The following is a 14,772-nucleotide window of genomic DNA, read 5'->3' on the forward strand; positions in this document are numbered from 1 at the left end:
TTATCCTTTGCAGCATCGTATACACTCCTGAGCTGCCTTCATTGTTACATTATACCAAGAAGGGGAAACAAAGTAGTTAGCAAGTGTCAGAGAAAGCTGATACTGTATGAGTGAAACTACTGATGTAGCATGTATTAAGTTTTGCCAAAGATGTTTTCATTTCTGTTTCATATTCTGAAGAGGGTAATTTGGGTGGGTGGGGAAAAGACATTAGGCACTATCGTTTCTCTTACATTTTGGAAACTTGGGCTGCCAATCTATCACCAGCATAAACAGAATGTATACATATCAGCAGGACTGACTTAATATTGCCTTTGTAGAGAGACTGTATTCATTGGGGGTACTCCTGTCCTTGTGTGGAATTTTTAATGTTGTAATGTATTGCATCCTATGTATTAGAATTCATCTTGTTGTACTATATTGTTTGGCATTTTATTAAAAATAAATTGTATTGTATCATATTTGTAAGTTTTAAGAGATAAAATGGATAATATAAAATATAATATTTGTACTATTATATAGTGCAAAAAACTACAGAACTGTGCCTCTGCTTCTTGAATTGGTCCTTTGGACTCTCCTGCACTGGGGGAGGAGGGGAGAAGTGGGGAGAAATAATCAATAAAGCTGCCACACTTAACAAAATACCTCTGTTTGTCTGTTGCCTTGAAAGTTATGCTGGGATGCAAGCTTAAATGGAAAGACATTTTGAACCATTATCTTCAAAAATCACAATACTTGCTGTATACATAAATAGCAATTTATTTTTATTTTGCCCTTTAGCATTTTATCAGGTTTTTAGATTTGCAATATCTCTTCTAGAAAATAGTACTCAAAGTAAATCTTCCTGAAGTTGTAGTTATATTAGGGGTTTACACACACACACACACACACACACACACACACACACACTCTAATAAAGATACATGTGTAATTATATCTTCTGCCCCCAAATCCACTATAATCCTAAATAAAACTATGTTGCTAAGTCATGTCTCTTAACAATAGTTCTGGATCCTTGGTTTCTAAAACTAGAGCTTCTCAGGAGAAGAAAATGAATTAGTGAAGTTGTAGTGTACCAACATCTTTGAAATAAAATATGATAAGAACCTGCTATTATTAGTCCTTGCTTAACACTCTTTATGTCATGGTTTTTAATTTAGTGTCATAGTATTAGCCTCCGGAGAGGGAATTTGTTCACCATAGACTCTGGAGAACAAAAAAGATGGTGTGTGAACATCAATAAAGTTTGGTGTGGAATGCTTTCACAATTCACTTTAATATTTGTAGTTTATATTTAAAATGATGATCATGAATCTGAAAGTCAGATGAAACCTGATGAATAACCAAAGCTCCCTTTCTTTATTTACTAGATCAGGAAGCACCTTACCTCCTCCGTAACCTCAGTGATCAGATAGTGGCCATCAGCAACTCCACCACTTTAGACTGTCAGGCAAAAGGTGTGCCAGAACCACAGATAACCTGGTTTAAAAACAACCATGAAATACAGCAAGAGCCAGGTAAGCGGCTCCTTACTCATCTTTCCTCTTTCCAGTTCTCCATTGATCCTCCTCTGACATTCTCCATTACTTCTTCCTGGGATAAAGATTTTACATCAGGGATCCCTCTGGCAGTCTGGTAAAGTCCATATATACCCCCCTTCTCAGAATCATGTTTTTAAAAGCATTAAGCAAAATACATAATATTATAAAGGAAAATGGCTATATTGAAACATTTATGTATGTTTTTTTTTAACCATCCAAATAAATGAATTCGCTGGAATTATTCACAGATCCCAGTTTAAGAACCCCTGTTCTGATGTATTAGTAACTGACAGTGATAGAGTTTTTGCAATTGAATTGCCTACACCAGGATATTTGCTCTCCTTCGGGTTGTAACATCAACAATTAATAATAAAGAATGCCAACACTAACTCTTCAACTTAACATTGAATATTACCAGGGATGTACAAGAGCCAGGCATGGACTTGACTTATAGGTTTGTTGAATTCTAGATTTAAGAAAATGATGGGGGAGGGGGAAGTTAATGCAAATTAAATTTCAAATGCGCTATACATAGACTTTCTTATTCAGAAAGTTGGTTGTTAAACATTAACTGAAACACTGCTTTGTAGTTTTAACTTAATGTGACTCTATCAGTATGCTCAAACAGTTAGACAATTGGAGCGCAAACAATGATTGGCAAACCACTAAAAAACAAACCTGAAAACTGGAAGGTCGTGATCTCTGGTCTTGAAGAAAGAATAATGATGGTGGTGATAGTAGGTCCATATTTATGCAATGTTTTAAAGTTTACAGGATGCCTTCCTCAAGATGATCCCATAAGGAATAGGTGGTATAATATTCTCCCTCTCAATTTACAGAGGAAGTAACTCTGCCCATGGAGGTTAAATGACTTGCCTTGGGTCACAGAGCTAATAAGTGTCAGCATCAGGACTCAAATAGAAATCCCTTGATTCTAAGTTCAGAGTTGCTCCAGAAGTTTGTATCTATGATCTATATAAATCTCAGAAAACTGAATTTTGCCCAGTTAAATTGTTTTCTTTTTTTCTTTCACAACAAACCTAATTTTCCAAGAGATTAAAAGATGTTGCAAAAATCTCAATTCAATAGGAGTGGAACCAATTTTTTTTCCCTTAAAAAAAGAAGATACTTCAAAATCACTTTTCTATTTTCATTGGTTATATGAGACTTTCATTGGCTTGTGTGAACATTGTACCTGTCCTTCCTAAGTTTTAGAACAATTCTAACAAGTAGCTGCCTGTCAGTTGTATGCCTCCTAATAACTAGGTCTACATCATGAAAGCATTTGCCCCTTGCCACAATTTGTAAATTGGCATTCTATAAAATTGTCATATACACCAAATAGTACAGAAAGGAATTTTTCTTCTAATTCCTATTAAGTACTTTCCTTTTTCTAATTCCCAACATAATCTATTTTGATTGAATCTATATTTCTCCTCTTCCCAAATTCTATAACTTCCACTATAACTTCAGGAACTTTCTGTTCCTGAAACCATGCAGTAGCCTCTATAGCTATGCAGAAGTCCCTTTTCTGTTCCAACTTTTTTTTTAAATCATAGATTTGAAGGAAGAAAAATATTATTTGCTTATCAAATTTATGGATAATAAAGAGTTGAGAGTGAATGCAGCAGAAGATAGAAATAAGAGAGATTCTAGAACTAGACAAAATCTAGCGAGATGAAATCTAATGAGAATAAATATGATAACTTGTATTCAAGTTTTTAAAAATTGCATAAATACCTAAGAGAAAATATGACTAGACAGCACTTCATGTGAAAATGGCCAAGAAGCCTTTATAGACACCAAGATTACTATGAATCATCAGTCTGATGTGACAGCCAAAAAATTAATGCCGTCTTACACTGCATTAATAGAAGTATTGATGAAACTCTTCCCTGGTTAGACTACATTTCTAAAATTTTGCTCAGCTCTAGTAGATTGGCTGACAAACTGGGTCCTGACTAGAGGGAGGTGATTATATAGGGAGAAGCTCAAACCATGGCATATGAAAAACTGTTGAAGAAAAGGGTGGTATGTTTAAGGAAGAGGGGGATATATTTTTTTAAAAGAAAAAGTATTTAAACTAAAGGAGAAAAACAAAGCTTGGGAGAATATGATCATTGTCTTCTAATGTTTTAAAAGTTGTCACATTAAAATAGGGTTAGCTTTGTTCTGCTTGACTCCAATTTGCAGAACTTGGATTAATAGGTGAAAGTTGTAGAGTGCAATATTTCAGTTCTATACAAGAAAGAATTTCTGAGTGAAGAGCTGTCCAAAAGTAAAAAAGGCAGTCTTGGGAAGTAGTAAGTTTCCTTTGGTGCCATAACTAGTGATTTTGGCACCTAGGAGAAGAAACTAGTTTCTGGGACAACAGCAGTAAGTGCCCTCTAATTAACCTTGGGTGGAAAGGGAGTGCTAAAAAAGATTTAGGATCTTGCTTTGCTGAATCTCTGGAGGGCCACTACTAGGGAGGTTACCACTCTTGGGAGGACAAGGTTAGCTGGGTTGTGAAAGAATTCACTACGCATATGGCTACCAATAGGTAGAGTGCAGGCCATCTGGTACCTTCCTAATTTAATTAGCCTTGCTAAACAGTTTCCAAGCTGTGGAAGCAGAAAATATACTATCTAAAAGCTGAAAGTTCATATTTTTAAAAAAATCATTCTTGTAATTTTTTTCACTTTTTCTCCATTCCAGTGCTCTGGAGCAAAGCTCCAATTGCTTTGACTTAGATACAGTTCTTAGTTTCCTACCGTTGAAAATACTTGAACCAAAACTAAAGCATAATTTGTCAGAGATTTCAAAGATCTCTGGGTGGGACTCTTCCATCTTTGAGATAATATTATTTCTTTCTGTTCAGTGTTAAAGTTAAATATATATATGCAAGTTTTTTACACTGAAAAAGGTAACTCAGAAAGACCTGGTTTCAAAACCTGCCTCTGAAACATACTGTCTAGGTAGAAGCACTTTAAGTCTATATTTGGCAGAAAACATTTCAGACTGAATTAGTAAAGAGAGTATTCTCATCTGAGAGATGCCTGTATGAGTTACATCATAGGTGAAGTCCCTATCCATTTGCTGAATAGGACAATGATACAAATTCAAAATTTTAAGTAAGTGGGATATCTTAGAACAGTCAGTTTTTTTCAAAAGAGTTTCAGTTATGCTTCATTGTCTGTTTTTCCTGGCATTAAAAGTGGAAGTTATAGAATTTGGGAAGAGGAGAAATATAAGCAACTTTAGGAATAATTTACCCCTGGCTTTTTATTTTACATATGATGAAACAGATTCAGAGAGATGAAGTGACTTCCCAAGTTCATATAGCAAAACACAGAAGCATCTAGATTTCTTTGAATGCATAAGGCTGTGGTATGACTAAGTTAATGAGTAGGAATTTCGCAAACAAATATGAAAGTGATTTCCATACTTTGAGGGTATTCAAATTTTGAGTTTAAAGAATGGAAATAGAAATAGCGTCATCATTATTATAGAAATAGCAAATAATTTCTTTTCTCTGTGGGTCGAGAGAACATTTATTTCCCTTATAATTTTTTGGATGTTGATGGGTTCTTTTGGATGGGATTAAGGCTGCTCTGGGAAGGTCAGAGCATTGGGTCAGAACAAGATGGCTTCCACATCTGAGATACTGATGTCAATGCTCAAGGCATATTGATGTTTCAGAAAAATCAGCTTTCCAGTTATTTCTTTTACTACTCTGGTGACCAAGACTACCAGTCACCTAGGAGAATGTCTATTCTTTCTGTGGTTGTTTTGAAGTGCTATGGAAAGTTTCCAAAGGCATTCTTGATATAAGGATTGTTAACATACTCATTTCAAGCTGAGTATTTTTTTCACAAACTTTTAAAGAGTGAATAAAAAAAAAATAAAAAAAAAGAGTGAATAAAAAAAATCACACAGAGCAAAATACTTATTCCTAAAGACATCAAAAAGGGTCACAGTACAGAGAAAATAACAGCTAAGAGGAAACTCAGACTCACAGAATCTCAAGAGTTGTAAGAGACTTCAGAAATCATTTTTATCCAAGAATTCCTTCTACAATGTCCCCCACAAATTGTCTTCTTTTCTCTGCTTAAAGTCCTCCAATGAAGATAAACTCACTGCCTTCTGAGGCTGCCGGAGTCAGGCCTATTATTATTGAACAGAGAGTCTTAAAATGAAAACTAAAATATTCTAAAAGGAGATCTTAGCTTATCAGAAGGTCTTAAGAGCAGTGATTTAAATTCAAATAGAGATGTGAAATTTACAATGGTAAATAAAAACCCAAGTTTTACAGACCCAAAAACCTAGATTGATAAAAGAGGTTTATTATGGGGATTGGAAGTAAGGTTAGAAATCCTGACAGGCACAAAGTCTGATTAGGGAAATAGGTGAGGATAAGGAGAGGATAACACTGGAAAAGAATATTATTCCAGCAGGCATATGTATGGAAAATGGAGTTTTGCACTAAGAATGCAGTTCTCAATGGACAGAAGGTCCTGACAGAAAAGGGAGCTGCCAAGGTCCATCTGCAAAGACCTTAGTTGATGGAAGCTCATTATATTGGTTGTCTTGGTGGGGATTGGAAAATCAGAGCAGATCAGAACCAATGGGGGCTGGGCAACCCAAGCAAGTCAGAATTGGGCTGGGACAAGTGGAGCAGATCAGAACCAGTGGGGACTGGGAGAGCCCAAGTTGGCTCAGATCCAGTGGGGGCTTCGACAAGTCTGGATCTTCCATTGGAATTCAAAGGGATGCTTTTGACCAGGATTTGTGAATCAAAGGCCTTGGCATCTAGGAAAGACTTTTTTCAGGAGAGGATGTGCCTTAGCCAGGAGGGGCTAAGAATCTGAAAGGAATCACAGAGCAATAGGAAATGTAGTTTCTTAAAGGGACCACAACCCGCTTCACCCTGACTCTGCCCCTGACTCAGTCTATCTCCTGCATCTGAGCCATGTGTGTGTGTATATATATATATATATATATATATATATATATATATATATATGTTATTGAGAACTCTGATTGTTTGCTGGATTCTTGGAGATGATAGTTTCATTCAGCCCTGGGACCAAACCATGGATCCATTTGGTTCCATTATATCTCTCCATTTTTCCAGTATATCTCTCTATTTAATAAACTATTCAATATTCTCTAATCTCTATCTTGCTCAGTTTGTCTGGCATTGCAGTATGTCGGGAACACTCCCCTTTGTCAGATTACAGTTTAAAGCACTTAATATGTACCTTATCACACCTCAAATGTACATCATCCTTTTATAACAAATGATTGATTCCATTGACCCTTGCCTGAACAGTTAGACAGGAACAAGAACTAGACACCTTATACTTTCTTCATGGATAATACCCTGCTTTCATCCACTTTTCCTCTTTTCCTCAAGGATTGATAATCAAATCTGCTCCAAGCAAAATCCCTTGAACTCAGAATTTTAAGAATTGCAGGATTCAGGCACAAGCCTGACTCAGCCACCACTTCCTGCTCCCTTAGCCCCATCTATGATCAACTTCCTTCTGTGATAGATACAAAGGAGAATAAAACACAAGCTCTGCATTCTAGGACCTTATAATCTAATAGGGGATCTACACAAATAACCATACTGCAAATGTCTTATGAAATACTCAGGGCAGGGAGCAATCACTTCTGATTATAATGATCAGTAAGGTTTCATGGAGAAGGGGACATTTAATCTGAGTTTTAAACAATGGCAAAAATTTGTACCAGAGTTGTGAAGGTCAATGATGAGAGATGTCACTATTCCAATCTTTTATAGTAGTTTAAGGATTTGTGAGGACTTTCAAAAGAATTAGATCAGCCATTAGATATTTAAAACAATAAACCTTTATTTGTCCCATTTTAATTCAAAGAAAAACTATATAATATAACACATAGGCACAGTGAGGGAAAGAAGAACAACAAGAGAAAAATCTATCCAAAAGATCCAGTACAGAATTCATCCCCATAGACTAGAGCAGTAAGCCAACAACTTCAAAGCAGGTTAAGGAAAAGCTATAATCTGAGCTATCCCTAGATCCACAAGAACAATGATCTTCTGGTCATAGCAAAAGGAAGAAATACCATGAGGGCCTTAGCACTCACAATACTTTCCTGATTTAATGCTGGATCTGTCCTCACTTTATGGATCAGGACAACTTAGGGATACTGATGGAGGATGAGAATTTTATGAGAAGAAGGTCTCAGCCAAGTGACTAAAGGCTAGAAAATTCTAATATTGAAAGTTCCAGATTCAGAAGCTTCCAGAAAAGCAATAATATCATGCAGGTGAAGTGGATTTGCCTAGAGCAAAGATTGTGCATCACATACACACACTAAAAAAAAAAAATGCCCAGAAAATCAGAAAACCTTTCCAGACTGGTCACAATAGTAACAATTTACAAATTAGATGACTGTAATGTTCTGAGCAGATAATAAAAATCAGTTCATCAAAAAGCATTTATTGCAAGCTCATGACATGTGCAAGGAATAGAGGACATGCAGACTAACACAAAAAACAATCTGTCTTCAGGGAGAGTACATTAATTATGTCGGGGAAAACAACATGTACTCATGCAAGGATACACCTTTCCTAAAATGTTGTGATCAAAACTGAACCTAACATTCCAAATTTGGCCCTGGCAGGGCTGAGGACTCTGTCAGTATCTCCTTGCTTCTTCTGGACACTCTACATTTATTAATGTATCCAAAGATCACATGAAGCTCCTTTCAGGCTACAAGTCACCAATTCAATATGGTCTCATCTTTGTGTTCATCTGGTCCAAACACATTCTAGATGAAACTGCATTACCAAGACTTGCCTATAGTCATGGAAGCAGAAATAGAATACATGTCTCCTGGTTTCCAGGGCACTCTCTTTCCACTGGCAAGTCATCTGATTTCAGTGCATCATACATTTATCATTCATAAAATTAAAAGATTAATTGACCCGTATTGCAGAATATGAATAAATAAGATTTATTACAAAACACTCCAATTTTTATAGAAATCCTACCCGCAATCTGGATTGTGGATATAAGCTTAAATATATAGTCCATTTATAGAAGGTCAGTGTCCTTACTATATAGCAGCAAACCATCATGAAGACAATCTGTGTCCAAAGCTTTCCAATGTCTACCAATTTAATAAGGTGAGATGTGCAAATTTAGAGCATCTCCATTCTAAATGTTCATATGGACTATTTGTGTTCAACCTATGGGAGAGCCTTCTGAGCTCATATTAATCTGATCAGCCACAATTAGACACACTATACTTTGACCATGACATAGTGGTATCATTTTGGACCTCTTTGAGATCGAAGGACGACAGCCAACCAATTTATAAAAGCACTGATACTCTAAAACTATCAAGCCCCTTGAATAAGTTGAATATCCCTACAAAAACAATCTTATACAAATAAAAACAAAAAAATCTAGTTCCTTAGGAGTAATCATCTAGGTGGCACAGTGGATTGAGCACTGGATCTGGAGTCAGGAATACCTGAATTCAAATCTGTCTTCAGACACTTACTATCCCATAAGACTCTGGGCAAGTCCCTTACTTTCCTCATCTACAAATTGGGGATGATGATAATAGTAACCTATCTCCCAAAGTGGTTGTAAGGATCAAATGAGATAATATTCATGAAGAACTTCATACAATGCCTGGCATATTTTAAGTGCTGTGTAAATATTAGCTGCTATTGTTAATTATTAATGATAATTAATTACATTAATTATTACTAATATTAATTATTCTTAGACCTGCCACCTAATAGATACATAATCAATTTTTTGTTTCCTTTCTTCCCTGAAGTTGATGCTATGCTTGCTTGGTACATATATCTTTTCTTCTATGCAGATGGTTATTAAAGACCAAAGAAAGAAAGTTTGCTTGAGCCCTAGGAGAGAGAAAGCAGCTTTCTACTACTACATATCTAGGTACATCCTAAGTGATCCACAATTAGTTATTAAGTGATTAAATAATATCAGTCCCATCTTTTATAAGTAAGCTGTGTTTAGAATTGCACAGTTTATCCCCCAACAGCATCAGGTTAATCAAAATTCAACCAACATATTGTAAGAAGTTCTCTCCTTCCTCATTATATTCTCCTAGGGCAGGATTCACACCCTCTTTTGTATCATAGCTCTTTTTGCAGTCTGGTAAAGCCTAGGGACTCATTTTCAGCGTTGTGTTTTTAAATAATTAAAAGAAATGCTAAATTTCACTTAGAATTAATGAAAATGAAAATAAAAATTTTCCCCAGCCAACTTCACAGACTCCTTGAAATCCCTCCATGGATCCCTTAAGAACCCCTTCACTTAATTATTTGGGTCCCATTTGATTTGTCTTTGTGGAAGTAACAGGAAAGAAGTTAGAGGTGTTTCTACTGACATTTTTGTATTCTGATTCTATTAAATTACTTGACTTTACAGAGGATCTTTTTGTGTTAGATATTATTTGAAGTAGACTTTCATCTTCTGATCATCTTCCTTCCTTCCCTTATTCTCTTTTCCCTTTCCCCTTCCCCATTAAATATGCCAGTGTCCTCCCTCACAAACTAAATTATATTTAAACTTCTCCTACTATTACACACATACATACATACACACACGTATGTACATTGTGTATTTCTTAATTTTAAATGTATAATTGTTGGTGGAGCTGTGAACGAATCCAACCATTCTGGAGAGCAATCTGGAATTATGCCCAACAAGTTATCAAACTGTGCATACCCTTTGATCCAGCAGTGTTTCTACTGGGCTTATACCCCAAGGAGATACTAAAGAAGGGAAAGGGACCAGTATGTGCCAAAATGTTTGTGGCAGCCCTGTTTGTAGTAGCTAGAAGCTGGAAACTGAGTGGATGCCCATCAATTGGAGAATGGTTGGGTAAATTGTGGTATATGAATGTTATGGAATATTATTGTTCTGTAAGAAATGACCAGCAGGATGAATACAGAGAAGCTTGGAGAGAATTACATGAACTGATGCTAAGTGAAATGAGCAGAACCAAGAGGTCATTATATACGTCAGCAACGATACTGTATGAAGATGTAATCTGATGGAAGTGGATTTCTTTGACAAAGAGACCTAATTCAGTTTCAATTGATCAATGATGGACAGAAGTAGCTACACCCAAAGAAAAAACACTGGGAAATGAATGTAAACTGTTTACATTTTTTTTCCCGGGTTATTTCTACCTTCTGAATCCAATTCTCCCTGTGCAACAAGAAAACTGTTTGGATCTGCACACATACATTGTATCTAGGATATACTAGGACATATTCAACATATATAGGACTGCTTGCCATCTAGGGGAGGGGGTGGAGGGTGGGAGGGAAAAATCGGAACAGAAGTGAGTGCAAGGGATAATGTTGTAAAAAAATTACCCTGGCATGGATTCTGTCAATAAAAAGTTACTATAATTAAAAAAAAATTTAAATGTATATTGTATGTATGGTTATCCTTTATAAATACACATGTGTATACATGTGTATTTCTTAATTTTAAATATGTACTGTATATATGATCATGTTTATATACACATAGATGTATACATAGATGGTTCTTAAATTTAAATGTATGTGTTTGTACTTATACATATATGTATACATATGTGTATTTCTTAATTTTAAATGTATATTATATTACAATTATATATATAATACCCATATATATAACATATATGTATGTGTGTTGGCTCCCTCATTATGTGTGGGGATTTTTTAATACTTTTTTTTGTACTTTTATCCCCAAAGCCTAGCATAGTACCTAACATATAGTAGATTTTTAATAAATATTTGTTTTGTGATCAATTAATTAGCTGATAGATTGAAGTTTCTTGTACCTCTTGTATGAGCAACTATTCTATAATTCCATTATAGTTACTTTCTCACACTCTAAGATAAAACTCTACTGAACTCTTTGCCTTGCACTGGCTATCCCCCCATTCCTAGAATGCTCCCTCTGCTCACCTCTGCTTCCTGGAATGTTTTGTTGTTTAGTTTTGTCTGACTCTTCATGACTCTGTGGAAATAGTATGACAGTATTGTCCATGGGGTTTTCTTGGCAGAGATACTGGAGTGCTTTTCCATGTTCTTCTCCAGCTCATCTTACAGATGAGAAAACTGAGGCAAACAGGATTAAGTGACTTGCCAGGATGACATAGCTAGTACCCTCAATGTGAATTCTAGTGCCTAACACTCTATCCACTGAACCAACTAGCCATCTCCTTATAATGTTGAGATGCATTTTATGATCTCCCTTATTATTGGTGTTCTTCCCCTAAAAATAATTCATGTAAATTATGCTGTTACTTATCTATGTGCATATTATTTCTCTCTAGTAGAATGTAAGTTCCTTGAGGATAGGAGACATTTTCATTTTTACTTTTCTATTTTTAGGGCCTTACACAATAGGTGTTTAATAAATGCTTGTTGTTCTGAATTGAACTAGAACTAGAATGGGGAGTCCCTCACTGCTTCATTCTCCATGTTCTTTTTGCAGTGCCATCCTGTGGCATTGACTTGTGTTTATTTCTAAGTAGACCTACTCTTCAGTGGGTGAGACATGAATTCCTCTGGCTTGTCTGCTGAGGGAATGTTTTTCTTCTGATGTTCAGTCTTTAAAGTTGACCTACAGTAAAAGGCTAATATTTCATCCTCTACATTGAGATACATTGTACAGTTCTGCCTTTCCTACTCTGGGCACAATCATGTCAAAAATACTGTAGGAAGATCACAATAGAAAGAAAACATATAACAGTATGGGGCTGGATTAACTGTGTCTTGGATTTCCTTGTCTGAATGCATAATCATAGGAAGCCGGTGGTGTTACAAGTCAGTCACTGTTTGTGTTTATCATTCAGTTGCATTCATCTAAACCTCTCTCACTCCTCAGGTATTATTTTGGGCCCAGGAAGCAGCACGCTGTTTATTGAAAGAGTCACAGAAGAGGATGAAGGCTTCTACCGTTGCAGAGCCACCAACCAGAAGGGCACTGTCCAGAGTTCAGCATACCTCACTGTACAAGGTAAACAACAGCATGGGAAAACAACAAACAAGAAATGTCTCAGACGCCAATTTCCCTGTTTGCTCAAATTCCCACCTTTCCTCCCACCCACCCCCCATTCCACCCTCAGTACTTTTTCCCACCTCCTTCCTTCCCTCAAGGGGGTCTGCCTCTGTCTGGAAAGCCTTTAGGTAAAGAAGCTGGCTGACTAAGCCTTTCTGTGACTGAAAACCCAGCAATCTGAGGGAAGTTTTTGCAAGGGAAATGGATCCGGAAAGAACGGAAGCTGATGGCTCCCAATGTGTTTATGTTGATCTAAACATACTGATTGCACCAGACTCCCACCTGTGAGGAAAGTGGGTAAAAGAGGGGGAGATGGACATAGATTGGAAAAAAAAAAAAAAGAAAATACTCACACACACACATTCATTCATTCATTCATTCATTTTCCAATTTCAGTTCCCACAAACCAAACAGATGCTGCTACTTCTCTGGTGGATATTTTCATGTATTTGGTTTCAGCATGAAATAAACTATAAATTACTGTCAGAGGTTAATATCACATAATAAATGTGACCGTATTTAAGACAAATATTTCAAATGCTTCTTCCTTATATCTCTCAACAGCAAAATATTACCATCCCCAAACAAACAAACAAACCCCAAATCCTGTCCTGGGTGAGTCTCATATGACTCCCATCTAAAAAAGGGCTAGCTCAAAATTTCAGTTCTTTAATGCCAAGAATGAGCAAACCACAGAGTGCAATAGTTTCAGTTAATGCCAAAATAGCACATGTAAAAATGTAAATATCTGTAGCATGTGAAGATAGTGAAACTTTATAATTAAATATCAGGATCCTTTCAATGGCATATTTCAGGAAACAATCCTCTTTTAAAATGGTCAAAGAGAAATTTCAGAACATTGAATATTAAAGATTTTATGTTTTCTAACTATACATATTTAATATGTATATGTATATATATGTATGTATAAGAGTTTACTTAGAAAAATTTTTCCATTCTAAATACAAGTATCTTCACCATCCTCAGAAATTATTTCAATAAGACTTCCTTTGATAATAAACCTTGGAGTTTCAGTATTCTAATAATATAGGGTTTTTTAAAGAGCTGTGTGTTTCAAATATTAAATTTTCCTGACAAGTACTCAAAGCTCTCCCCTTTCTAATACTCTTTCAATTCTTCTGAATACATAGGTAAGGGATCATATTAAGTGATCTCTCCATTGAACCTTGTAGCTTGTGACTCTTTCCAAACAAGAAAAACAACTTATCTCCCCTTTCACAAGGAGTGCCTGGATGGGAGCTTCTGTAAGTAGCAGCAGGCATTGCAGTATTGACATGGGGCTAAGAAGCGGTGTTGCTAAGACATTAGAGATCAAGAAACAGCTAAGTTGCCTAGTATTTACAGGTAGCTATATCCTGGTAGTTAGGTAGTCAGACAGACCTGAGTTCAAATCCAGTCTCAAACACTAAGTAGCTATAAGTCATATAGTCACATAATTCCTGCCTCAGTTTCCTGAAATATAAAATGAGGATAATAGCATCTATTCCTTCCCCCAGAGTTGTAAAGATCAAATATGATATTTATAAAGCATTTACTATAATACCTGGTACATAGTAGTCATTATATAAATTCTGCCTATTATTATTATTATTATATATTGGGAGCAAAAAATATTTGTAGCAGTAAAATCTCAGTCCTTAAATCACAAAAGGAACTTCATATGTCATCCAATTCAGTGCATATATGAACAAGCATCTCCTATACAAAAATCTTAACAAATGTCTCTGCTTAAATTTCTCAAGAAATGGAGAATGTTTTTTTTTTTCCAACTAAATGATCTTAATTGTTAGGAATTTTACCTTTTTATTGATCCCAAATATGCTTCTCTGTAACTTCTACCTAGAGCTAAGCAAAAAAATTCTAATATTTATTCCACATAACAAACTTTCAACTTGAAGACCATAATTATGCTCCTCCTATGAATTTTTTTCATTAGGATAATTATGAATGAGTGAAAAAGCATTTATTAAATATTTACTATGGACAAAATATTGTATTAATCACTGACAATATAATAGAAAATACAGTCCCTAATCTCAAGAAGCTCACATTTTCATAGAGGGAAACAATCATATTAAAGATTTCTGTTACAAATCAGATGTAAATTTCTGTGGTTTTTATAGTGC

The 14,772-nt window shown here is 35.6% G+C and overlaps 1 protein-coding gene across 1 annotated transcript in view; it reads left to right on the forward strand.

Moving 5' to 3' along the window:
• The window catches only part of FLT1 (fms related receptor tyrosine kinase 1), a 172,510-nt gene that overhangs the window by 97,019 nt on the left and 60,719 nt on the right, over nucleotides 1–14,772 (forward strand). Inside the window, exons 14-15 of the mRNA XM_023499591.2 lie at nucleotides 1,371–1,517; nucleotides 12,452–12,583. Coding sequence (XP_023355359.1) covers nucleotides 1,371–1,517; nucleotides 12,452–12,583 — 279 coding nt within the window. The remainder of the gene's footprint in view (nucleotides 1–1,370; nucleotides 1,518–12,451; nucleotides 12,584–14,772) is intronic.

This window comes from Sarcophilus harrisii, chromosome 3 (genome assembly GCF_902635505.1).
Source record: "Sarcophilus harrisii chromosome 3, mSarHar1.11, whole genome shotgun sequence".
NCBI lineage: Eukaryota > Metazoa > Chordata > Mammalia > Dasyuromorphia > Dasyuridae > Sarcophilus > Sarcophilus harrisii.